This window comes from Athene noctua, chromosome 3 (assembly GCF_965140245.1).
Source record: "Athene noctua chromosome 3, bAthNoc1.hap1.1, whole genome shotgun sequence".
Classification (NCBI taxonomy): domain Eukaryota; kingdom Metazoa; phylum Chordata; class Aves; order Strigiformes; family Strigidae; genus Athene; species Athene noctua.
This window is the reverse complement of record NC_134039.1, coordinates 33,919,228-33,946,701: the sequence shown is the minus strand read 5'-3', so window position 1 is coordinate 33,946,701 and position 27,474 is coordinate 33,919,228. Positions and strand designations below refer to the sequence as shown.

The following is a 27,474-nucleotide window of genomic DNA, read 5'->3' as shown; positions in this document are numbered from 1 at the left end:
CTGAAATACAATAGGGAGAGGATTTCTGAGAGAAGGTCAAGATTAAGCTATTTGCTGCGAGAGGCCATTTGCATTACTAGCTAAGATCACAACTTGTTTCAAAAACATCTGAGGAAACGATGTTAAGACAGCTGTTTGTACAAGTGGTTGTTGAGAACTGAGCTCCAAGGTTGAACTCTGAAGCAGGGCAAGCATAGTATAGAAAAAGCTAGCAAATGGCTTTGAAATTAAGGCCAATGAGAAATTCAAAATTTCAAGCAAGAGTTTCTGAGAATTGTCAGCATCTGGTTTGAACATACCAATTGGAAAATGAGAGAACAGTAAGTACAACTGTGTCCTCTTAAGCTGTCAAAATCAGAAAAGTATGCTGAAGTGTGATATAGGATATTAGTGATTACTTGAAAAGAAGCAGAGAAATTTCAAAATGAGGTGCTTTTTAGAAGACCTCAGTAGTATAGTGAATCAATCAAAGGTAGTTATTTCTAGCACATTTTAAAGTATCTAGTAAGAGAAAAGTGCATACTGACCTGGATAGAGGGAGAAAAGCGTAACACAATAAAAGCTAAAACATCACTGTGCAGATCTTCCTATTTGCTACTTAATGATTTGAAAATAGCTTTCTAAAGAAGCTTTGGGAACTACACATACATACTCTGACAGGTGCTAAATATACTAAATATAATATGTATGGATTCCTCACTCCAGGTGTGTGAAAAACAAGAAAGTAAAGAAGTACAGTTCAGCACAGACATATCTGAGAGGTTCATGCCTGTGGACTCATATGCCCACTCAAGTCATGCTTCCAGATGCTTTTTGGAATGGAAACAGAGCAATCAATCAGGCTTGCTTCTTCCAGGTCTCCAAAAGTGTAGGGCTACTTGTTTAGCCTGTACAAAATAATTCAGTATTAGCTGATAGGAGAGAAGCAGCTCCACCAGAAGATTAGTCAAGGAATGAACAATGTGGTGGTTCAGCAGCAGTGGAACCTCATTAGCACTTAGTAGTTTTGCTGAACCCAACCAATCATACTGCAATTATCACAAAAAGTCATAAAAACATTAAGCTAAGGAGACTGAATTGACTTTTTTTATTAGATTAAAATAAAGCAGCTGGTTACTTGATGTAACATAACTCCAGCTATCAGAAAAAGGATGACATGATATGTGAAAATGCTTTCAAACCAAATAGCTGCCTCCTCAGACATGCTTTTGATACCTTATCTGCTCACAGTGTTAATTTTCTAAGCATATCTTAGCTATGTTGGCTAATACATTAAAATATAATCATTCTTGCTGGCTAAAAATTCGCTTTCACAGAACTGGTGCCAGTGCTGTAACCATAAACAGGCTCAGTATTAATCTCCAGAATACAAGCATATTATTTTATGAGTGAGTGCTTCCTCGATTGTTCTTTCCATCACAAAATGAAAGCACGGTTGTTTACAGGCATATTATACTATCTTGAACTCTGTCAATAACTTCTGTACAGCACAGAATGTTTAACTGTCAGATAACTGGTTAATGCCATACTGTCAGCTAATATGGTTAATGCCATACCACATACACACACCCATGTAATGTCAAAGAAATGCTCTGGATTAGAAAGGTGTAAGGCAAAAGTTCCGATTTCCTCAGTAGTACATTTGCACATGCACTGGAATGTGCTTTCTCTGGGTTCTGGTTTCTGTGTATTGTAAATGGCTTTCCAAGAGGGAAAGTTACTGCTTTATCTACAATATCCCCAAGAAATCATTAGCTTCATCAGAAATCTGCTATATCTAGTAATGATGACTCACAGGAACAATTTTATTCTTTGAGAGTCTTCCCTTTGTTGGTTAGAAATTAAACATTCTCATTTAGCACTAAATGAACTATCTAAAGCCTCAATCATACATGAAGCAAGCAAAGTAATCCTTAGAAAGCAATGCTTTTTGAAAGCAGTTTTGATCATCAGCATGATTTGCTGTTCAAAGGAACCCGTTTATGCAAAGCAGTGAAAATAATGTAACAGCTTCATTCAACAGTTCTGTATTAGTTGTTAACATTTTCTTGACTTAAAAACAATTTTGTATTTTTTTTCTATTTGCTCCAGCAACTGTTTTTCTGGAGTTTTGGAAAAGAAGGCGAGCAGTGATTGCTTATGACTGGGACTTGATAGACTGGGAAGAAGAAGAGGTTTGTATAAAAAGATGTACTCCTTATTCTTTAATAGAAAAATATTTGGTTAAAAATACTTTTCTTTTGGATTTATTTTCAATTCATTTGTAAAATCTTCATAAACTAGTAAATAAGCATTTTTCTCCTCGGATATTTCCTCTGGAATACAAAGAAACTCGCCAGGCCAAACTGTCCTCTTTTCACACCTTTGTAAATCTGAATTAATTTCAACATATCAGTGGCTGTCATTGTGAGCGATCAAAGGGAAAAAAATGCTCTTTGGGGGAAACAAAAAAATTTTTCATTTGAATCCAAGGAAAATCTTGACAGCCCAGGTACCATGAATTTTGGCAGATGAGCTTTTATCCATTCTTTTAGATAGCCACTAAGAATATTGATGGAGAGAAAGCCTTGTGAGGCTTGTACCAGCTTCTGAATGTTCAGGTGCTGCTTACCTAAGTATACAGTGCTGCAGAGAGACTGAGGGAAATGAACCAACAAAAAGGACTTATTTCATCCCCTGTTGGTAGAGGAAATCCCATTAGGGAGAAAACTAAATAGCAAAAAATAGTCTCAACCTTTTTCTGTGGTGGTTACCAGAAAGACACAGCGTGCTTTTGGGACTGAGAGTTGAGATCTAAGTGGATTTATAAGCTTTTTGATGCAGGGGAAAAGCAAGATTCAGTGGGTATGGCAGAAAAAGTGCTGCTTGAGTGGGATTTGGACATACAGGTGTCCAGAGAGTCTGCTTTCCTTCCTCTCCAGAGGCTGTTCTGAAGTGCTTGGAGGGACTGTAAAAGGCTGCTGCTGTGGTCTCAGTGTGCATCTGAACTTGTATATTGCTGCCTCAGTGGAAGAATTTATTTTTCATTAGTCTTGCCCGCAGAAAAACAGACTTCTGAGCCATGGGATTTTTGTATCTATGAGACAATGTAGTTCAATGAGGCTGTGAAATGGTGTAGTTGCTAATTTGCTGGTAGGATTTTTTTTTAAATTCTAAAAAGCTAAGAAAATAATCCAATAACATAAAATGTAGTAACACAACTGGAAATTGGTTTCTTTAAGCAACAGGAACATCATTAATTGTGCACATATGCTGTCACTTCTTGGTGATATACTTCAGGACTGTTGTCACCATATTTAGAAAATACTCTGATACAGATTTAACTCTCCTGAGATTAACAGCAAGCTCTGGGCAATGCTGATGAGTCACAGAGAGATCACACTCAGATAGTCCTGCCTGAGATTCAAATATTGGTCAGGATTGACCTGCAGTGATCATGTCCCCTCATGGCTAGTTGCAAAAAAGCCAGTACTTGTTTCTGACAGCTAAGGTAAAAGATGGATGTACCAAATTGCAGTTTCCAAGTCAGGATTATAGCTCAGTGTCCACAGAATGAGAAGGAGCCTTTAACAAAATACACAAGCAAGTACAATATGAGGCCCTTTTTATATTTTTTTCCCGGGAGGCCTGGTCTTGCAGATGTTTATAGTTCAGGACGTTACATATCTGCAATGTTCACAATTTAACCTACCTGGATTTGGGTTTATGCTGATTTACAAAGCCTTCCACCTGAATTTTCTATGATCAGTTTATCTGCAAATATTGAATTTCCCAGCAAAGTTGTCCTTAAGTGATGCTTTGCTTTTTTGTTTTTCTTCTTTCCATGTAATAATACTAAGTGATATCTAGGTGCTGTGGTAATGCTTGGAGGAGTCTTTTGCTCAGGTGTGAGCATAACAGCTCCAAGCCCATTTAACCTCTTCATGCACGTCCCCAAACTCCGCTTACAGCCTTGCTGCTATTACTGCATGTCCTCTTGCAGAGCCTGAAGGAAAGCATTCCCACGGAAGATTTGCTCTCAGCTTTCTGAGCTTTTTTGAAAGAGCATTACCGTGCCTATACAGTGAAGCCTTTAGCTGGAATAAACCCTGAAAAGACAAAAAAGAGTAGAGTTGTTAGATTTTTCCTCTTCCAGTCAGAAAGCCTGAAAGAGCTTCTGGTAGTTGAAACTATCCTCAGAAATACTATGTGTTTATTTTATGATGTCTATCAAATACCATTATTTTTATGAGATGCTTATATTCCATTGGCAGATTATTTCAGTCTGGCCTGCAAGATAACATATGCATGTCAGTAATTTTTAGGGGATACCTGCTCCCTGCTGATGGTCAGCTTGTCTTTTATTCTCACACCAGACTTTTTCCAATAAGCACTGTCAACAAGACCTCAGTCAGATGCCCTGGGGCAGTGGTGAGTGTACCTGCTCCAGAGCTATTCATTGCACCTTCTTTCAGTTCTAGAGGGAGTTTTATAAGTCTCTGCAGCAGGCAGTAACACTCTTTTCAGAAGCAGTGTGCCAGATGGTACCTTTCTCTCTCAAATTAGAGGTTAAAGATGCCAATAAGAACTCAACTGGCTGCTTCTCAAAGATTTATGTGACCAGTCATCACAGCATCAGTATCAGCATTTGAGGCATCAGTTCCCAAGAGTGGGAGCTGATTGCCTCCCAGAGGTGTCTTCTCTGAAGATGCTATAGCTGCCACTTCCCGTACCTACTGCAGAACTCAAGCATGTTCTTGCTTTAAGGTCAGCTCTATGACCACTGCCGCCTCTTTTTGAGTATCAAATGCTGCACTTTTCCACTGGTACTGGGGTTCTTTGCAGGACTTTGCCTCTGAGACAGTCACAGTTTGAAAGGAGGTGTCCCAGGTGAAAAAGTGTTGAGACTATTTCCTTGTTCTGTGGTTCAAAGTTCACCTCTTCACTTTGCCATTGCCATCGACTGCAAGCAGGATGACCTGCAGACCACGGTCTTTGAAAGAAACTTACTTCTGGGAGTGATATCATTGTCCAGTGGTCAAGATTCAGATTTTCAATCTTTTACAAATCCCTTTTCTACATCTGGGCTATAGAGGACAATATATCACTGGGCTAGAAAGGATAGGACTCCTGTAAGAATTCACCTTTTGAAGGACTCAGAAACCTCCTGAAATAAAAGGATATATTTCACAAAGAAATTTGGAGTAATTCTAGTACAGAAGGATCTAGCCTAAGACAGTGCACCTTAATCCATATTTGATACTCCACAAAGCAGCGTGGTTTCTCCTGTGAGTAAAGAACCTGAATGATCCATGTTTAAGAAGCAGGAACGAAGGAGAGTGGTGTGTTCTGTGTAAATTGAAAAAGACACATCCTGTGGAGTTTGTTCATGAAGTTGTACATGTCAGTGAGATGTCAGTGAGAATTTTGTCTCCATAAGGTGAAAATTTTACTCCTAAGGCTGCTGCTTTCTAATAAAAACATTGCTTAACTAAATTTCTTCTCTACATTCCTTTCAATTATCACTAGGCAAAATCAGCCAATTTCTTTTATTAGCTATTTCAAAGAAATCAATTAAAGAGTTCTAATTACAAGCTTTGTTAAGGAAGATTGTTATTTTTATTAACATTATCTGCCATGTCTAGCTTTTGCTTGCTTTAATTTTCATTGTCAAATTGAAAAATAAAGGTTTGCTACAGAGAGAAATTTATTAATTCCTACCAACAATAGATTGAAAAAACCCCATGTTTATAAGGCTTCCTATCACTTCGTTATAACTTTTCTGTTCTAAATTAAGTGACAAAGAAATAAAAGAATGAAGATGGTGGGAAGGACAATTACATTTGTTCAGATTGCAACCTTGTTAAGTTCTCACCATTTTAGATTTTCACCCAAGGAAGGCATACAGCAGCCCCTGCAGTGTCAATGTCCCCCAGCATGAGGACAAGGGGTGAATGTGTTCTGGTTCTTTCAACCCTGTATATCTAGATATTCTTTTCTTGTAAATAACGTGCAGAGTGGGAGACATGGAGAGTAATTGAGTCTTGTCTGGGTGTGCAACAAGAAGCCAACTATGCACAGTTCCTGGCACTCCCAGCTGAAATATGGCTTCTGTTACTATTTACAGCATACTTTTTTCTTTTTCTTTGGTGTCACTTTATATCGTTAACCTCAGCCAGATACAGTACTGTTCGCTTCCTGGCCCAAGCTGTGCTCAGCATTGTTGGGTGTCTTTAAACAGGTATGAAGGTTCATGCCAGAGTTGCAGTTTTGTGTGGAGAGGTATCTGTAAAAATAGCGTTTTTATTATCCAAATTGACTGGAAATCATAGGAGATACCTAGATTCATGGACAGGTGGATATGTTAAGGACTTCCTTATAGTGCAGATTATAAAAGATAATCAAACCTTGGTTTAGAGAGAGCTACAGAGAAGAAAGGGTTTCTTGTATATGACTTGGTAAGTCAGCTGGCAGAGCCCTTGCACAGTCTAGAGGGTGCAATTCTGAAGAGCCCTGCTTCAGTGCTATTACACTCTGTCCTTTTGCCTGTCCCTGGGCACACAGGAATACTACTTGCTGAATTATGGTCTGCACAGCAGCCTTTGGCCCTGATATGGCAGGAGCAGCTTGAGCAATGTAGAATAAGAGCAAGGTGATATGCTGCCTCCACAAAAACGTGTTTAGCCTTTGTATATAGCTAATGTAGGCCTGGTTCCCTCAAGCATGTAATTAGTTACACAGGTGTTGCAGCTGAGCATACATGCCTCAGAATTTTTTAACACCATGTTACCAGGTTGCTGCTTGAATTTGGAAATTAACTGTATTGCGAAAGTGCTTTGAAATTTTGAGATAATGAGAATAAGATGACTTTTTTTTTACCCCGGGGAATTTTATAAAAATGATGGATCCAAAGAGTTGTGGTAAATGGAGTTAAATCCAATTGGTGGCCGGTCATGAGTGGTGTCCCCCCCAACTCAGTGTTGGGACCATTTCTGTGTAACATCTTTATTGATGATCTTGATAAGGACATAGAGTGTATCATCAGTAAGTTTGCAGATAACACGAAGTTAAGTGGGAGTGTCGATCTGTGTGAAGATAGGGAGGCTCTGCAAAGAGACTTGGATAGATTGGATCAGTGGGCCAACGTTAACGGGATGAGTTTCCGCAAGGCCAAGTGCCAGGTCCTGCACTTGGGCCACAACAACCCCCTGCATGGCTACAGGCTTGGGGAGGAGTGGCTGGAGAGCTGCCAGTCAGAGAGGGTCCTGGGGGGGTTGATTGACAGCCAGCTGAACAGGAGACAGCAGTGTGCCCAGGTGGCCAAGAAGGCCAATGGCATCCTGGCTTGTGTCAGTAATAACGTGGCCAGCAGGGACAGGGAAGGGATCTTACCCCTGTACTCGGCACTGGTGAGGCTGCACCTCGATTCCTGTGTTCAGTTTTGGGCCCCTCACTCCAAAAAGGACATTGAATGACGCGAGCATGTCCAGAGAAGGGCAACGAAGCTGGTGCAGGGTCTGGAGCACAGGTCGTACGAGGAGCGGCTGAGGGAACTGGGGGTGTTTAGTCTGGAGAAGAGGAGGCTGAGGGGAGACCTCATCGCCCTCTACAGCTACCTGAAAGGAGTTTGCAGGGAGCTGGGGATGAGTCTCTTTAACCAAGTAACAAGTGATAGGACAAGAGATAATGGCCACAAGTTGCAGACAGAAGGTTTAGACTGGGTATTAGGAAGCATTTCTTTCCAGAACAGGTTGTTGGGCATTGGAATGGGCTGCCCAGGGCAGTGGTGGAGTCCCCATCCCTGGAGGTGTTTAAGAGTTGGGTCAACATAGCGCTGAGGGATATGGTGTAGTTGAGAATGGTCAGTGTTACATTAATGATTGAACTAGATGATCTTCAAGGTCTTTTCCAACCTAGATGATTCTGTGATCCTGTGATTATGTGATGTAGGATTTTAGGATATCGTATTTCTATTCACATTTCAAAGACTTGTTTGAGCAGTTAACATTCACTTATTTAATTGCTGTCATTTAAGGTTCAGGTATTTACAACTTTCAGTCAGTCAAAGTTCAGTTGAATGAGGTGAAGGGTTAGAAGTGAAATTGGTAAACTGAGTTCTTGGCTGTTAAAAAGAAATGCACAGGAGAGCCCTTGTGGAAAAGCTGCACAGACAGTCCATAGCCGCTTTTGTGCTCCCTTGTAACCAGCTGTACCATGGGCCAGTTCTCCAGCATTCATCAGAGCATTGTAAAACTTGATCTAATGTATACAGACTGCCAGCAGCTGTGAAAGTCCATCTTTGCAACCTAGTGCTGTCTCTCATCTCTGACAGAATCTCCAGTGTCAGATTAGGGTGAGGTGGCATAGGCCATGCAGCCGTTGGTGAACCTTCTGGGTGGCAGGGCAGTGGAGTAGCCCTACTGCAGCTCAAAACCGTCATACCTGAAATCAGTCTTACCTGAACTAAGGGTCAACTCTGTCTTCTGACAAGGCTGTAAACAGATGTAACCAAGTCTCTCCCCAAGAAATCCCCAGGTTTCATTTCAGAAGAATGTTTTTGTGGCAAAGCAGAACTTGGCATTTCTGCTGCTGAAATCTGTTCCTGCTAATAATACTGTCCAAGTTAGGAGGAGTTAAGCAATATTAGATGGCATGGCTTCTTCTTCAAATGCTGAGAAACTTTTGCTGATAGTGGGATGATCACCAATTACCTAGCAAACAGCAATTGGGTTTGAAAGGAGGAGTTGTTTAGGGTTTTTTTTTCTTCTTTTTGCTTTGTTGTAGAATTCCAGTATCAATAGGATAATATCAGGCTGGAAAACTCTGTGGTATCAACCTTAAAATTATTTGTCTTACATCCATATAGTTTGAAAAAGCATTGTTTAGATGAGTAACTAATTGGGGAGTTTAGTAAATTCTTCCAATGTTGTTTTATGGGTACAATGATTTATTCTAGTTCTCATGAAGGAGACCTGATTTCCCAGATCAGCTTTTATAGTAGCAGTGCCAGCTGCTGAATTCAAAGATGTCAATCTCCATAACAGTGATCTGATAAATGGTCTGAAGTTTCCTGTAGAATCTTTCCTAGCTGTGCTGTATGTGAACATTGTCTGTCTGTTCTTTAGGAGGAAATACGTCCACAGTTTGAAGCCAAGTACTCCAAGAAAGAACGAATGAACCCCATATCTGGGAAGCCAGAGCCTTATCAAGCATTTGCAGATAAATGCAGCAGACTCGTCGTTTCTGCTTCTGGAATATTTTTTATGGTTTGAGAACTTTTATTTATTTACCTGTTGAAAAACCACAAAATAACATTATCTCTGCTGAAAGACGATGGAGATATTGGATATGACTGCTTGAAAGTAAAATAAGCTCTAACACATTTACTGCAGGCTGAAAATCTGTACGTAGCAAATCACCTGAGTTTTTGTAAAGTCCTACACTAGTTTACTCTTCACTGACTCTCAGATAGTTAAGTCCTTCCTTCAAGGCTATACACATAATACTGCTATATGTAGCAACACACATGCTAGAATAGTGGCGTTTCAGATTTAGGCACCAACTTCAGCTGACTGAATTAGTTTACTGATTTCTTTGCCTCCCCTGTGTAGACAGAACAGACTGATGGGGAGAGATGCCATGGAAGAGGCAGTTGTTTTTTGTAAACTACAGAGAACCTAACTAAGGTACCTAGAGTGCTTAATGATGTTAATATGTCGTAGTTTTTGCATGTATTGAAGAGGTAAGGAACGAGGGTTCACATTCCTAGTGTAATTGAAATGCAGAAGAAGATGTTTCTTGTCTAAAATGAGGCATCTCTCGCCCTTCCAAAGTGCAAAACTAAATGTAACAGCAAAATCTCTCCTAACAGAGAGCTGCATGCATTTTTTCTGAAATGCCTCCTCACTTCACTGAAGCGGTTATTCACTGTTTTTCACATGAAAACAGCAGTTGTAGGACTGGTCTTGAAAACACAGCTGACATCAACTCAGACCCTCATGGAATTTACTAGGGATTTTCCAGAAATCTAAAAAATTTTATATGTGTATAACTTCAGGAGCTATGGAGAGCCAGGTAGGTGAGGTAGCCCAGCAAGTTTGTGCTTGAACCAGATGGGAGGGAACAGGGCAGAGGACATGTAAGAAACTGGTGGCTTCAAAATTATCAAAAGCAATCTTGGACAAAAAGGGCAAGGGCATTACTGAGATGAACATTCAATTAGCTTAGCTATACTTCAATTTTGATAGATTTGTCTATGATAACCTTGGAAGACACCTGTCTTTTGCAAATAATTGTCTGTCTTCTACTGAAGAAACTCTATCTCCTTATCTAATAAGATGGCTAATGGGTACTGTGGCAGAGTTTCTATGAGTCACCCATGTTAATTCCCAACTGTTTGTCCTTTAAGTGGCTTGCTAAATTGTGACATAAATTGGTCATGATGGAAAACAGTTCTCATTTGGTGCTCAACTGTTGCATATGGAGCATCAAGTGATTTAGCAGCCCGGCTCAGCTGCATGGCTTTCACATTATAACTGTCACATTTGCTGAAAGTTTCATCAGAGAAGAAATTACAAGGGCAATTGAATTTGTTGCCTTCACTAGATAGAATATTTCCAGAACTGTAGCAAGAAACAGCTTGCTAGGGTGGCTTGCCAGGGTTGTTGTTGAGGCAGTGCTTACAAATGGAGACATTTTTCCTATAAGTCCATCAAAACAAAATCCATCCCAAATATGACACCATCAAGCTGAGACATCAGCTTGAAACTAGCCTTTGCACACTGCAGAACATGTGTTAAGGAAAATTTCTAATTTCAAGAGTTGGCAACACTGTTTCCCACGTTAATGCTAAGGGAGAGGTACATTTTCAATAAAATGTTTAAAACTAAAAATTATTTTAATAATGATTTTCAAAGATAATTTGCATCATGGAAGGTAAAAATAATTTCACAATAAGAATATTCATATTAAAACCTTTCTCAGGGATCAAAATGGATGTATTAAGTCTTTCAGTTAATTGTTCTGTTTTTCAGAGTTTCAGGGAGAACTTAACTCCTGTTCTATTGAAAGTTTTCAGGTTCTTCTCTCTGATTTTTTCTTCCTTTAGATCTGTGTGGTGATTGCTGCTGTTTTTGGCATTGTTATTTATCGTGTTGTGACTGTCAGCACTTTTGCTGCCTTTAAGTGGGCTTTAATCAGGAATAACTCTCAGGTTGCAACTACAGGGACTGCAGTGTGCATCAACTTTTGCATCATCATGCTACTGAATGTGGTAAGTAAAACTAACATATCCAAATCTATACCTGAGCCATCAGATTGGTAGATATCTCAGTCCACAGACCACCAAATGCTTTCAGTTCCTTTTTCAGCAGGAATGGAGTGTCTTGCTAAGCCAGACATGGCATTATTGTTTATGGACATCAATCACTATTTCTGTAAAGTACAAATCCAAACGAAAAAACATTAAAAAGCACACAAAAAAGTGTTTTGAATGTTCTAAAAAATATTTTAGGGAGACAGGTCCATACTCCTGTTTTATCTTCTGCCTCTTTTTTTCCTTTCATATGTTTGCAGGTTTCACTCCCTTTCATTAATGTTCTTCTTTTTAATTAATGTTTTGATGTTATTTTGTAAATACAGTGGCCAAGCTTAGTTCTTATTTACACTAATTTCAGCAGTTCCAGCTTCAGTTTTCACAGTAGTTTACCAGTGAGGATACGCATATACAGCCACAACGTCTGTATGCAGGAGAAGTCCCTTGGTCTGAAAACTTCACGAGTCATGAGCAGACATGACTTGCTTCATGAGCTGCCTATGATCTCTGCCAGTGTAAACCAGAGGCATGGTCTGGCTGCACTGTAGGGGGGCTGGCTGAGGTCAAGTTATTGTTGTGAACTGGTTTGGAACCAGACTTGGGACAAAGACAAAAATGGAATTTCTATGTGTTAACAGCCCCAATAAGACAGTATAGCATAGATTAGATGGGGAATGAGTTTCATCCTTCCATCAAGATGCAGATACTTCTGTATATTGCTGTGATAGCAATGTGTCTTCTATTACTTGCTGTTGGCAAGAAGTGTATGGCCTTTCACTATCAGGTTTTTGTCAGCTGACATTATGAGAATGCATTTTAAAGGTGAAGAGGGATCAGCCTACAAACTATCCAGGTACTGGAGCCAGGGCAGAGTATCTCTACCCGCTCAGCAGCAAGTGTCTTTTGCAAAAAACATGTTAGGCTTTGCTCCAGGAGATATGCTACTTCCTAGGGGAAGTATGAAGTGTTATTTCAGGCCTGCACATTTCCAAGTGCTGGCTTGGAGACTATTTTCTTTCCTGTGCAATATATAAGCATTTCTATAATCTAAAAATTAATTTTAACAGCCCCTTGTTTTATGTAGCAGGAAATTCCAAGAGACTTTGCTGCAGGACTTCACTTCTCCCTTTGGCATAGGCAAGACTAGACTGGTGACTAGGACAGTCTGTCAGGAACTATCGACTTTCCTATGTTTTCCCTAAAGCGGGACTATAGGCTGAGAAAGGTCAGAAAGAAGTGGTGGAAGCTGTTATTTTCTCTGAATTTGTACTGAGGGCTCTTTCTTTTATGTTATTTTTTATTTATTGTTTGTTTTCTGTAGCTTTGGGGGATTTTCTTTAATCCACCTAGAGCACACAATAATCATAGAAGAAATAAAAAGAAAACTATATATACCTATGTCAGTACAACAGCCATTTCCAAGCTCAGTAGAAGTCATTGTATATGCAGTGAAGCAGCAACAAAGAAATACTGCACAAACAAAATTATTTGGTTTTCAAAGAGTTTTACAGCTTAAAGAAATTTTTTAAATAATGGAAGATGGATTGAAGTTGCCTTTTGAGAAGTTTTGTTTTATTTCCTAAAATACATCAAGTAAGTAGAGCACTGCAAAGATGGATTTCTTAAGCCTTATACTCATTACCATGCAATAAACACCACAACCTTAGATCTGGATATAGCTCATGGAAACAAAAGATCCTCAAAATATGAAACTGCAGGAGCTTTTCAAAAGAAGAATTTAAGAACATAATCCCTCACTTCTCATGATGGATTAATATAGTTTACTGAAGGACAGTAGTGGGATTTCTTTTGGGGGGGAAAAAAAAAAAATTTTCTCCAGGAGCAATTCAGGTAGTTCAAGCCTCTACAGACTGTGACTCAAGAAAAGTATAATAGTAGGAGAGCAAGCAAAGATACTGTAATAACATCAGAATGGACCAAGATGTATATAACAGTAGGGAATTCACTGCTAGGAACCCTGGAAAATTGCCAGTGGTTCTGATACAAGTTGACAACCTCTCTAAGCATCAGGGGAAAGGTCTAGACCACAAGTAACTCCTGGAGTAGATGCTCTGAGAGCTAGATACATACACCCACACATCCATCATGTCAAAATGAAATGACCTTCAAGCATAACATCTCACAGATAATCCTGAAGCCTGACCTGGGAACAATCATTAGCTTTACCTAGGTTAATAAAACCCGTTAATTCTAATGATATCACCCATAGAAAATTTGAACACAGAACCAAATATGATCCTAAACAAGGCCCCTTGGAACTAGTAGGGATAAACTGCAGTAGCAGATAATTAGATCCGAACACTGTTAACAGAATCTCTAATGCAGTCTTACTGTTCCAGGAAGAATAGCAACAAAATACAGTTTTGATACCCCCTTCTGCAGAGCAGTGTACATTCATAAAAATAGCACACTCCCTGTTAGAATCAGGATATAAACCACCCAGATATTTAGCACTTTTACAGTTGCCCTTAAGAGATGCTTTTAAACCTAGAAGAAGCCACCTTTTTCATTACTTGAAACAAAACTGTTTACTCCAAAGGCAGCAAAAAGCTATTCTAAGTAAGAATTGGTAGTTAACATGGATGAGATAATTCAGGATGATTTCAGTTCTTAAGCAGGCAATTTGATCTGTAAATTCTACATAACTCAATTTAAGCAGGCCTTTATAAGGATAACTGCAAATGAGAAGAAACATTGCTGATATGCACTTCAGGAATAAGTAAGCACTTGAGCCTGCGTATGCGAAGCTTTGTATCCCTGTAGGCATTAGGGAGAATTAAGGACATTTGTGGGAACAGGCTCCAGACTCATTTAAAGCAAATGGAAATCGTTGTATTAATTTACACTAATACTGATGTTGGTGGTGATGTACTTACAGGTTTAAAACCCCTTTGAAAATACTAATTGTGAAAACCCTCCAAGCTTGTTTTTGTAAACTTTATGAAGTTAACAGTCTCCTGGAGAGTTTGAGAGCATGGTATCTGCTAAGCACAGAAAATACCATTTAGGATTTAGAACAATGTCACTGACTCAGAGTAAGAAATGTGTCTGGTGGTGGGGATTACTAAAGACTTTCTCTGAAGCAACCCTGTCTCCGCAGTGTCTTTCATTTCAGCACCAAAAAAATCCCAAACAAAACCAAAAAGCGCCAAATACCCAACATAGCACGCATGCTCTTTCTGGGGTGAATTTTTTTGTGGGATAAATGTTTCATAAGTAACTAAACAAAAATCCCAGTTGTGCTATTGTTCTGCTTTGTGTTTTTGGAAAAATTATCTCACCCTTTTTCACTGTGTATGTAAAATAGGGACAGTGACAGTATTTTTTTCTCCATATATTGTGGATGAAAAGAGCTGAGTATATGCTTTAAAAATATTACTGTTCCTTGTTTGATTATATCATTATTGTCTTATTACTATATAGTTTTATTATCATCATTATTAGAACATCAGAGAGACCGTCTGGATGTCAAATATAACATGTAAGAGCAGTTACTCTACCTAGAAAGCAGTTTCATGTTTTTGAGCTGGTCACATATCTAAGAGGCTGTTTCTTCTCTCTTACAGCTCTATGAAAAGGTTGCTCTTTTCCTGACAAATTTAGGTAAGCAGTGTTAAATACAAAGCTGAGTTATATTGTACTGATTGTTTGGTCCCTATACTGTGATAGCATTCAAACTGTCTGTATAAATATGAAAATTCCTGATTAATTTACAATCTATAGGAATTAATGTTTTTCTTAAGTTTATAATAAAGAAGTATACAAACTCACCTACAGTGCCATTCAACCAGTGGTGACAGCAGTCACCCACCTGCCATGCTTGGTTCTTGTTCCAACCCCTGACCTTATAAGAACTTGAACAAATCGTTACCTTGGGGGAAAAAGCATGACTTTTCAGACAGACTCAGCACTCACAACCCCGAGGTTTTGTGAAGACCTGGAAATGGGGGAATGACTTCTGAAAGGCAAATTTTTAGCTTGAAACTCAGATGCTTATTGACTATCAAACATACACCTTGTTTGTAGGGGGGCAGTAATTTGGAGGGAAAATAACTAGGTGACTCATCAACTCTACCAAAACTTAAAGTCTAATGGTGTTCTAAGTTTCAGTAATCTTTTCAGCTCACCCATAAAGGTAATCTTTATGCTAGAGTAAGGACATGTTTCCTGAGGACAGCATGTATTGTCACTGGAGTAGCAATAGGCTATCACTCATATACCCGTGGCTCAGGCAGAGACTTTGGAGTTCCTGATCGTGCTGGAAAATTGCAGTAGTTGGTGGCAATTGGCAAGGGCTCTTTAGTGTCAAGAAGCCTGAAACGATACTCTTGCTGAAGGCCTGTTAAGCAAACCATATTATGGCATGTGTAGAAGTGATTTGAGGAGATTATTTTGCACTTCTAGATACATGCATACATTGATGATGTTCAGAAGGTATTTTTGACCAGGTGGACAGATCTTGGTGTTTACTTAAAGAATACACACAGCTGATTTTAGCCAGAGTCAGGGCTTTTCTACATCTGGGAAGTCATAGGTGATATGTCTAAGCACATCTGTGTAAGATAGCATTTTATTCTGTTGTTTCTTATTAGACTGAGACTTCTCATTTGTATGCTGTGAATTTAAAATATTTTTGCCATCCTGTATCCATGGAAAAGATACCTGCTAGTTACAGTTGAGAAATACGACTTTCAAGTATGCAGTTGGCACAGGCTATGCCCTTTTACTCCCTGTGAGACCCTGGGGCCAGTAAGATATGGTTCAGAGACCTTGAAGCTTGATTACTTTCTGACAGGTTATCATCAAGGTAGGTCTGTTTCTTGAAACCTGTGCAGAAGGCATTTGTATGAAAACTCAGTGGATCAAGCTGTTCTGTGTTCAGACCGTTTTTACTCTGATGGACTAAGTAACTGATTTGGTTTGAGTGATCTTTATCAGTTTAATAAGCTCAGAGTAGAATTGGCAGCAAAGCTACATCCCGGATGTCCTCTTCAGCCTTTACATGACCTTTTTCAGAGTTCGTGTCCGTGCTCCTCCAGAGCATTGCCATTGTCACTGATGGGCATATGAGCAAAGCTTCAGCTGCAGCAGCTTTGTTAAAGTCAAACTTGTCCTTCCCACAGATTGGCATCAAAAATCCACAATGCTTTATTTCTTTCTACTTAGCTAAATATGTATGTACTGGCATACACACAAACTTGGGTTTCTTGACAGTCATTTCCAAATCAGTAACCAGATTTATGGTTCTTTTTATGGTTTTGTTGATGCATCTGTCTGAAATTTCCTCATGAGTATGGCAGGTCTAATTAAAGAGAATCTAGTTTATTGTTGTTCTTTCTGTACTTCCAGTACTTTACTGGAGGCTCCTTTGGAGGTGGTGTATGAGAGCTACCATTATGATACTCAGAATTACCATTAGTACCTTCACTTCTTCTCTGATTACTGTTGTTCACATCAATGGTTGACTAATAACAACCTCCTGCCAACTGGAAAGTAGTTCCAGGACATAGTACTGGTGTATTGGCATAAAAATTGTTTTGTTAACAAAAAGTTGTTTTGATGGAGATTAAGGGCCTACCTGAAGGGAAGAATATGTCTTCCCCTTTCCCATTTGCTTTACCCCATCCATTGCAAAATATTTTTTCTCAGTCTTCTGTGATGAGTTTCCTGGGACAAGTAAAGCGAGAGTCATGCAGTGGCACTCCACTGATACCTGTCTTGAGTCCTTAGGTGCCAACATGGTGGGCAAATCCATGAAACAGAATTATGAGGAGGATTTGCTCCAGTTCAGTGTGACGCCTCTAACAGAAAGGCACTTATGTAGCTTGTACTGGGGTGCTTTCTGGCAATGTCATTATGGTAGGTTGTAGAAGAGGAAACAAGAGAAGAGACTGAGCCTGTAAAGCACACAGGAATCCAGGAGGGATTTTTAATATACCCATTCTCTCAACCACTTTCTTACAGTCTTCTGGGAATATACATATCCAGATATCAGAAGAGATTTCTAAGTCTTTACAAGCTCACTTGCTGTGTGTTGCTTTTGGATACAATTTCTTCTGTCACCTTATATTTTGAAATCAGCAGGCTAATTTATAAATACATTGCCAGCTCTGATAGATGTGTGCAGCCTTTGTGCCAAGGGAAATTGTTAATCTGATTAAACCTCTGAAACTCTGCTGTCTTTCTTCACAGAGCAGCCTCGTACCGAATCTGAGTGGGAGAACAGCTTCACTCTGAAAATGTTTCTTTTTCAGTTTGTCAATCTGAACAGCTCTACCTTTTATATAGCATTCTTCCTTGGAAGGTAGGATTGATGTCTGCACCTTGATATGTGCAAAATGAAGTAGAGAGATGAAATAAAATTGTCTGTAGTGAAACAGGACCATATTATCACACATCTCAAAAAGCAAATTCTGTACTAGCAAAGCAGGACAGGCTGCAGTTTTATTTTCCTTTCAAAAGCCCAGAAGTAGACGTAGTTTTTCTTTCCTAACACCACAGTGACTCAATGCTTTTAACAATTTCACTACAGCAAACTGATGCATCCCACAATACTATATATTCAGGTCACTTCATGCTGTCTTTATTTGTGTAATTTGCACAGGTAAGTAAATAACACTGTCTTTTTCTTTCAAAATAGAGTAGAATAGTTCAGTTGGAAGTGACTTACAACAATCATCTAGTCCAAGTGCCTGAATACTTTGTTGCTTGTATTATGTGATTTGGACTATTAAGAGTGAATTATGAGCTATCTGGGATTTTTCTCACAGAAAAAAAAAAAAAAAAAATATATATATATATATATGTATGTCTCTTTTTGCAAGTCCCCTAAAAGCAGAAGAAGAGCCTTTGAATACAGAAGGCTTGAGTAGAAGAATCCATCAGTATGGATTATTTGCATGTGGGAAGTTGTGGGAATCATTCTGGGAGAAAACATGGGAGAATAGTAAGAAAATTATGTTTTCCTAATGAAAACTAATATTTTCACTGATTTCACAGAAAGCCAGATTCACAGCCCACATTATGGTGTAAGAAAATGGACTGGCAGTTGAAAGACATCTTCCAAACTGACATGAACACTTTTATTCAGATTTTCTCTCTTCTCTACATATGCTGAAGGTCCAAAAGCAGAATATTTGGTATTGAAATAAAACTGAAAGTAAAAATATTCTTAGTCCTTCATGGACATTATTCTAGGAATCCTCCAAAACTTTTTGCAGCATAACATCTTTTATAGTTATATCAATCACACTAAGATGACCTTAGATTAAAACAACAGTGTGAGCTTTCTTCTGCTACTGTGAACATAGTTGATATATATTCCTGTGTTGAAGATTTACAGGACACCCTGGTGCCTACTTAAGGCTGATAAACCGGTGGAGACTGGAAGAGGTGAGTGTTCACTAACTACAGACTGATTTATTTGCTGCCCAGAGATGCAGTGAATGCAGGCAGAGGTAGACACATCATTCTGTCTAGGTATTTTTGAGTGTGTTGTTGTGTTTTCAGTTTCTCTCTTAACTCCACACTGCTGACAATACCGACCGCTACAAAAACATCTACATATTGATATAAGTATCCTTTTCAATGCTAACAGTCTTAGTTTTGCATCATGTTTGGATAGTGTTATCAAATGGTTTAAACATTACTCACATTTTTACATTGGTAATATTTCATCCTTAAAATGAATCAGTCAGATATGAATCTGATTACTTTTTGATTCTAAATAAATCCTTTCTTCTCAGCTTTTCTAGCCTTGATGACCAGGGAGCTAAAATAATAAAAAAACTTAAAAATTCAGACACCTAAAATTAACTTGAAAGTTGATCAAGACAACAGAACAAACTTCCCAAAAGACCTACTGGCATAATGTTCCATGCCTATAAAACCAAATGGATTTGGGGAGCAATGAGAGGTTGGCTTTCCATGTCACTCAAGGACCACTCACACTTTTTTTGGCAAATACATCCAGAATTCAAAACCCATTTGACAGTTACTGGAGGTGAACAGCAGAAGTTTCTGGACCAGTCATGTTGTTTCCAATGCTGCTATTTGCACACTCAAATACTGTGGTTTCTTTCATGCTTGACAGCTGAATTAGTGAAACAACTTTGCAAATACATGACAAATGGCAAGTGGAAAATGCAGGTCCTTAGACTGACTACATGAATTTACAAAAACTTCCATATATATAAATATTTTGGTTAATAGAGGTCATCTGAATACTAGCAAAAAAAATGAATAATTTGAAAAGCCTTTCTAATTTTAAAGTAGGGAATTCTGTACATTCAAGGAAACAATACTTGATAAATGGGCAGACAAAAGTTCACTGAACATGCCTCCAAAGTCTGAGAGGGGCTGAGCTGACCTAACAGCTTGCTGCTGCCAAAAGAAGATAATTCTGCTCTTCCTTTGAGCCTTTCCCCAGAAGTTTGCTCCTTCCTCTTCATCTGCACTGGCTCTAGCTTGTCCAACCCTGTGAGGAGCCTATTCAGTTCCCTGTATCACCAGGAAACTCTTCCTTTTTCTGGCTGAATTTGTTTTCTGATGACTTACTGGGCTGAATCACCTCACAGAGGGATCTGAGAACACAGAAAGAACCTCACCCCTCTGCAGGAGCAGAGATAGGAGAAAGGAAGAACCAGGTTTGGGAGGAAGTGCAACAGTGAGGTGTTACAGGTTGAGTCAGTTGCTGGTAGAAGCTACTATTAGTAGTCCCTACTATTTTGCTTTTCTCAAAGAAAAGAGGTCTAATAATAAACGTCTATTTAAAAAAGTCTTGACTATTGACCATATCTGTGCTAGGTCTTATTAGGAACATAGTTTAGAATATAATGCCCAGATAATCTCTCCAGTAGCCCTCTCTTCACCTGTTGGATGAAGCCAAGTGCAAGACATTTAATAACATGATATTGTCTAGTCCAGTGTCCATAGGCATATTCAGACCACAATTCATATATTAGTGATGTTATGGTTGTAACATCACTGCTACTTCATTAATAACTGCACCTACCTCTCTTAGGTTATATTGGCTTGCATGATTGATTCCTAAAAACAGAAGGATGATGATTTAATAATAATGCCAGAGAATTTAATTTTTAAAAATAAAAAAGTATCAGCTGCCGCCCTGTTAATCTAAAGAAAAGCTGAATGAGGCCAACAGAAACTTCAGCAGGGACCCAGGTTCTGAGCACTGTATAATGCAGTATGTGTAAAAAATTCATATCACATTTTGTTACAGGTCATAACTAATTTTTCTCCCTAAAAGTTAAAGAGAAATAGTTACACTTCTATGACAGTGATCTGTTCAACTTATCCATAATACCTGGGATTTAACAATACAGCTTGAATTCCACTGTTTGGATCCGCAAAGTCAGTTGTACTGTTTGAGGGCTTTTTGTCCTTTTCTTTTTCTTCCAATACTAGATGAAAAATTGTGGAATTACCTAAATTTGTACTATCTGAGCAAACCTCCCCAAAGTGATACCACTTCTTCAAAGTCTGGAGCCACTGCTAAAGCAAGCAAGCACTAATCAAGAGACACTAGGAACTGTTGTTGGACAGAGATTTTTAGTTCTTCAAGAGAATACTTTTGCATGGTCCATTCAGCTATATACATTAAATAGCACTTAATAATCAGTATTAGGTCTATCCCCTAGGCATAAACTGTTTGCCTGTGCAGCCAGGAGGAATTTTCTCTTCGTTCTTTGGCTTGATGCAGAGTCAGCCTTCTGTGCCACCCACAGTTGCACAACATATTAGAAGCACTGATGTGAAAACTGCATTGGTTTCAGCTGATTCCAACCTCTGCAGAGATTTAGACAGTAGGCTTAAAAGGCTGATGGTATGGTACAGTCTCATATGTTCCAATGAGTTTATATTTTTTTTTAAATAATAAAGATGATGGCATTTAATGTCCTTTAAGTAAAATATGTAATATCCATTTCTAGTCTTCAAGAAATGCTTTAAAACTCAGCGTTATTTCTGTATAACCTTTTGTTTCTTCTTTTCTGTAGTGCCACCCTAGTGGATGCCTTATTGATCTTTGTATGCAAATGGGTATTATAATGGTTTTAAAACAGACGTGGAATAATTTCATGGAACTGGGCTACCCGTAAGTAAATATAATGCCTATGCTTCTGTAGATCACAGAAGAATACTGTGTATGATTTCCTTATGACCAGTTACATAAAAGCAAGTTACAGTAGTCATTACAATAGAAAATCCCCCCCTAGGATACAGAACTTTTAAGACAGATTTCCAGACATATAGAAGTAGATGCTGTTTGGGTGTTTTCTCACATTGGACATAGTTTGCAAAAGTGAAAGTGTAATATAAACAAATCAATAATATATGGGAAGTACTTGATTCAATTAAATTGCATTCTGTGATTTAAAACTCCTTAAAAATAACTGTAAGACCACTGTATTCCTTACACAGGAAATATATGTATCATTTTTTAGCTATGCCAGTAAGTTCTAAATTGGATTTCTCCTTGCTGGGTGATAAAAGGTGCCTGAAAGGGCAGGTAGGAGTTGGAAAAAATGTACTGCTGGCATATATACTCTCAGAGATCGCAAAATGTACTGACTGGTATATTGACAAGTCTCCCAGTGATCTTCAGGGTACTATGGATGTGCCCTGACTGAAAAGGTTGACAATTATTCATTTCCTATTGATTGATTTCTTATTGATTAGTATTTAATGAGCATGTTTAATATTAATATAGACAGCTGATGCTAGAGACAGTGTGGCAGGTCATCAAGGGAAATTAGCAAGTGTGAAAATGTAAGAGAGAGCTGACATTATCAGAAAGTTTGCCCTTGCAAAGTTCAGAGGGATTTGCTTCACTGCAGGATCCACAGCAAAGCTAGCACAGTTTGGTCCCTGAACTGCAGAAACGTGTTTGCAGAAGCGATTTCAGGCAGCCTTAGTGCTGATCACATCTAGTTGTAATGAGAATGGAAGTAAATGATTTAAATGCACTGAGTAATTGGCAATCAAGGTACTCAAAGCTCGCTATCTCTCTGTCTTACCCGGTTTGTGCCTAGCGCTGCTTCCCAGGATTTTGCAGCTGTTTAGGGATGGAGGAATTAGCTGGGGTGGAGAGGAGGTAACATCAGCAGTAGTGTTGATCCTTCTCTCTCTGCTCCCTTCCTCTTTTGTCAGTTTTCATTAGAACTTTCTGCTGCCTATTAATAGGGATTTCAAAACCTAATAAAGAGCACAGAGGGAGATTAAAGAAGGTGACTGAAGGAGATAGGAGTTGTTTAAGAACAAGTGATTTAACAGGAATAAACTGCTTCAGATGAAGTCAGTCTCTTCACTTTAGAGTCACAACAAAAATCACAACTCAAAACACACAGTCACAACAATGTGAGATGCTTCACCTTATTCTGATGAGACATGTATTTGCTCTCCAGACCTTTCAGTCCACCTTCCAGCCCTGAAATGCTGCAGGCAAGTGCATTTCCTTTTTGTGTGAAAAAAACATGATCATTTCTGTGAAGAGCATGATTGGAGCCAATAGCATATAGATGGCCAGAGGATTTGGAGGCAATCCAATAGTCTGTAGTATAGCATCACTGCACCTCTGCCTGTGTGCTGACTACTGCCTGCCAGGACCCAGGCAGAACCAGCACTGTGTGGTGCCAATGCTGATAGCAGAGAATATTTCCCCATAAGACAGCCCGAGGAAAGGGGTGCCAGCAGGGTGTTTTGGAGAGTGGCTTTTTGCACCATTTCAGGGTGGCAGCCCAGCTCTGATGCGGGCATGTACTTCCACAGGGACCAGAGACATGCAGGGCAAGTCAGAAGTACCACTGAGTGTTCCTTGGTGACAGGAACCACAGTGCCTGCCATCACATTTCTTACTGATGTATGTGACATTGGCTTCTCTTCTGAAATATCTGTCTGAGATTTAAAACCTAGGTTTCAAAGATATGAGAGAGAGGCCCTAGGGTGTGTGCTAGAGCATTGATTGTTTAGTGAATAGATTTTTAATACAAATACTGGCATGTTACAGTGGTGCTTCTGCTTCGTACAAACATCACCTCGAAACCTCTGAAAGTGTGCATCAGTTCTCCTCTCCTGCATAGATACATTTGCAATAACTAAGAAACAAAGTATAAATTATTGCTTCATTTGGAGGTGGAAAATTGCAATTTCAAGTTGATGTTTTTCTGGGAAGAACATACACCCGTACTAAAACCACATAACATCGCCTTGCTCACATTTTGCTCACACATAAATCAGAAAATTACGTCTGTGAATTTCACTAGAAGTATTAGATATTTAGTAACACTGCTTATGGGTTTCCCCTCTCACAAAGGAAGAAGTTAACTGGTTTCCTACCCACCTCACTCCTCAATTTGCTGCCTTTGCAGAAATCCAGTTCTCAGCCCTCTCACAGGCAGAACATAAGAGGCAAAGTCTCAGAGGGTGATGTGGACTGCAAAGATGTGCCCTTAACTGTTCCACAGTTCATCAGTCATAACCGTGGGCCTTTTCAGGCTTTTTATACACTGGCTGCAAGCTGCTAAACCCAAATATTTTAATAGTTTCTTGTACTTTGGCTTGAAGTTCATGGTTGTGCTTCTAATTTTTTCTTGCACTTCTAGATTTTAATGGCCTGCACTCAGTTGCACCTATACTTCCTGAAGGAAGACAGGAAAAGCTATAACCTCTCTGGTAAATGGCCTGAATGGAAAAATTATCTCTAAGCTTTAAGAAAACCAATTGCCCAAACCTTTATCCAAATCCAGAAGCTGTTTGCCTACTATTCACAGACCAGACCAGACCAGACCACTTTGAGGGCAAGAAGCAAAGCACAGTCAGGGAAAGGACTGAATTATTTGGGTGAGCCATCACCTTCTATCTTGCTGAGACAAAGGGGCCAACAATAACTTTCAATAACTTTGGAGAAAGTATCTTCTTCTTCCTTCCTTCCTTCCTTCCTTCCTTCCTTCCTTCCTTCCTTCCTTCCTTCCTTCCTTCCTTCCTTCCTTCCTTCCTTCCTTCCTTCCTTCCTTCCTTCCTTCCTTCCTTCCTTCCTTCCTTCCTTCCTTCCTTCCTTCCTTCCTTCCTTCCTTCCTTCCTTCCTTCCTTCCTTCCTTCCTTCCTTCCTTCCTTCCTTCCTCTCTTCCTCTCTTCCTCTCTTCCTCTCTTCCTCTCTTTCCTGTAACTTGTGTCCTTTGTTGGTCAAACCAGTGCAACAACTTGACCTGGAGAGGCAAAGGTGTTTATTTCAGATGTGAACACTTATTTTTTTCGTCGGACTCAGTGCCTCCCATGGTGCCCCTACACATGCATTTCTTCAGGAACAGTACCTTCCCTTTGAAGTCCAGTATCGCTCACCCATTTCTTGAGATGGAGATAGCTCTTATGTCAGCCATCCACCTCTCAGCCACCACATGTTGTCAGTACTCCACACACTTCTTTCTGCCAATGTTTGGCTGCAGACACCATTCAAGGTTGCTTTTTTCCCTTCCAGGGTTGCTCAGGGACCGTTACCTTGCGCACTGTAGAGCTATGTAGAGGTGCTGGCTTGCACACGAAGGGATCAAGCAGCATTAGCATTCAATTTACTGATTCTCCATTAGAGCTCAACTATCTCCACACAGCATTGCATTCTGCCATATAAACAGACCCTGAAGTGATTTGCCATTGTGTGTAGAGAAAGAGAAGTGAAATAACTAGTAAAAATGTGTCAAAATCCCTCCACCATTTTAACAACATCTAGGTTTGGATTACAGCCCATCAGCTGTATCTATTTTCATACCTATTATGCCATGTCATCAGCCACAGGTATTACTAATATTCTATTTTCCTGTGCATTGGGAAATTAATTTTGCAAGGTATGTTGTGCACACCTAGCATCTTCCAATTTTGTGCTAAATAGCCACTAATATTATTTACCTTGTTTCTTTAATTTATTTGAAAATGTAGGCTAATTCAAAACTGGTGGACCAGGAGAAAACTGCGACAGGAGTATGGCACACAGAGAAAAACAAACTTCCCACAGTGGGAAAAGGACTACAATCTGCAACCTATGAATGCCTACGGACTCTTTGATGAATACCTAGAAATGAGTATGGCGCTGACCTTTGTTCATTCTCTTTCACTAGATTTTAATTTTGAGGCTTTTATGTTGATGTAGGCTGATGTATTCTTTTAGTTATTGCTTTATGAAGCTAAAGAGGCTGCAAAATAATTTTCGTTCTCACAGGTCAGGTTAGGAAAGAGAGTGAGTTTGTAAGAACCAAAACAAACCAACATAGGTGCTGTTTTGCTAACCTCATATCTATGAAACACTTATCATTCTGGCTTTGTGGGGGGAAGGCCATTTTTTAAATCAGAGCCCACCTCTTCACCTGCATACATTTCTGAGGAACTTTGCTGTTATTTACTAAAAGATGTTCCCTTGGGCTTTTATTTTTAAGCTGCATGGTACAGACCTGCATGCTTGTTTATGTTTAAAATTCAGCATCATTTACTACCTCACATTTACAAAGTAGCTTGCTGCCAAAAGGCATTGCTCTATCCAGAGCAAAGGAGAGGATAACTGCTCAAAGAAATGTTAAAGAACACGAACTTTTGCCCTATGTGACTGAACTACATGTGTCATGATTGTTTTTTTCTTTTCTCCCTCACACAATTCTTTTAAAATTAATGGGAAATTTGGCAGTCTGAAAATCTCCCTCTAGAAACTTACACAAAGTTTCAAACTGCTGCCCATCTGTACAATAAAAAGCAATGTATTCAAGCCCTAATCTTTGCAGGTAATTGAGAGATCCTAGTTGTTGCTGGAGTAAAAATGTCCCTTTCTAAACGTAGCTTGTCCACCTCTAAACTTCACTCCGAATTGCAAAATCTAGATTTTGCTCTCCATCCCAGGGACAGATGTGCATTTGTTCTTGTCATCCTTGCTCTGAACTTTTGGCAAGGAATTGGTCACAACTGTCACTAGCCTATTGTATGGTATGACATAATAAGAAATGTTTGTAAATTTATACATAATATTTGTATGCATATATTATTTGGTATCTTAGACGCTGGGATTAGATTTTATCAGTTATACTGTGATCTTTCCTTTTTTTCCTAGTTCTTCAGTTTGGGTTCACAACCATTTTTGTGGCAGCTTTTCCACTGGCACCGCTTCTGGCCTTACTTAACAATATTATTGAAATTCGGCTTGATGCATACAAATTTGTTACACAGTGGAGAAGACCTTTAGCTTCAAGAGCCAAAGATATAGGTGAGCTCTTTGCATGTGTGTTTGTTATGTGTATGTGTTACTTTTAAGGCAAAGCATAGACCCCTTCAAGTAAGAGAACATTAAGGTATTTTCAGTCACCTTCCCTATTAACAACACACACTTTGATTGTTCCTTCAAGTTCAAGTATCTGATGCCAATCTACTTATGCATTTAGCAGTCTATATTGTAAAATGTCTTTTAATTATTTTCTGGGTGACAACAGCCAAGATGTTTTACTAAAGTGATGAGTGTTCTCTGTATGTTTTTCCTTGTGGCAGGCATACTATGTGAACACATGCTGCTGCTCATTTCAGCTATAATAACCAGACAGAGTAGCTGAAACATGAAAGTCAAGTTAAAGCAGCCACCATTCTGTAAGGGACCTGTGTGCTTCATATTTACCAAATATAAAACCAATCTCCCCTGTGACTCAGGGGCTATGCCTACTAGGTCCCTGGTGGGTCAGACAGAGTGGGTGTAGATCCCAAGAGACAACTTGCTCTCAGTGAGGCACACCTGCATTGCTAAACACAGGGTTCACATAACTTTGAGGTCACTCAGCCACACACTGCTGCAAGGACTCTCTGAACATGTTTTGACTATAAATCTCTTCTGTCTTTGAAGTGTGCAAAAGCAGAACACCTTTAGGAACAACTCTGTAAAACAGTCATCTGCTCAACACTGAATCCCTGGTGTCTTCGCAGGGGTAAACAGGATACCTCACTGCCCATCTGCATTGCAAAAAACAGTAGCCTACACAATGATATAGCAGAAGTCCAGGCTTTGTGCTCTAAGCATGGTCTACTCTGTACCTAAAATCTGTGTCTGAATAAAGCTTTGTATGTGAACAGTGTGGATCTGTGAGTTTAGGTACAAACCTGGACATCAGCCAGTACACAGTGTA

At 39.3% G+C, this 27,474-nt stretch overlaps 1 protein-coding gene across 2 annotated transcripts in view; it reads left to right on the top strand.

Annotated features, from left to right (window-relative positions):
• Window positions 1–27,474, top strand: part of ANO4 (anoctamin 4) — a 243,818-nt gene that overhangs the window by 202,734 nt on the left and 13,610 nt on the right. For both annotated transcript variants that reach the window (XM_074902662.1, XM_074902664.1), the window contains 9 exons: window positions 2,092–2,174; window positions 9,105–9,245; window positions 11,087–11,251; window positions 14,881–14,917; window positions 17,507–17,618; window positions 18,649–18,706; window positions 21,331–21,428; window positions 25,262–25,404; window positions 26,418–26,570. In XM_074902662.1, the coding sequence (XP_074758763.1) occupies window positions 2,092–2,174; window positions 9,105–9,245; window positions 11,087–11,251; window positions 14,881–14,917; window positions 17,507–17,618; window positions 18,649–18,706; window positions 21,331–21,428; window positions 25,262–25,404; window positions 26,418–26,570 (990 nt within the window). The remainder of the gene's footprint in view (window positions 1–2,091; window positions 2,175–9,104; window positions 9,246–11,086; window positions 11,252–14,880; window positions 14,918–17,506; window positions 17,619–18,648; window positions 18,707–21,330; window positions 21,429–25,261; window positions 25,405–26,417; window positions 26,571–27,474) is intronic.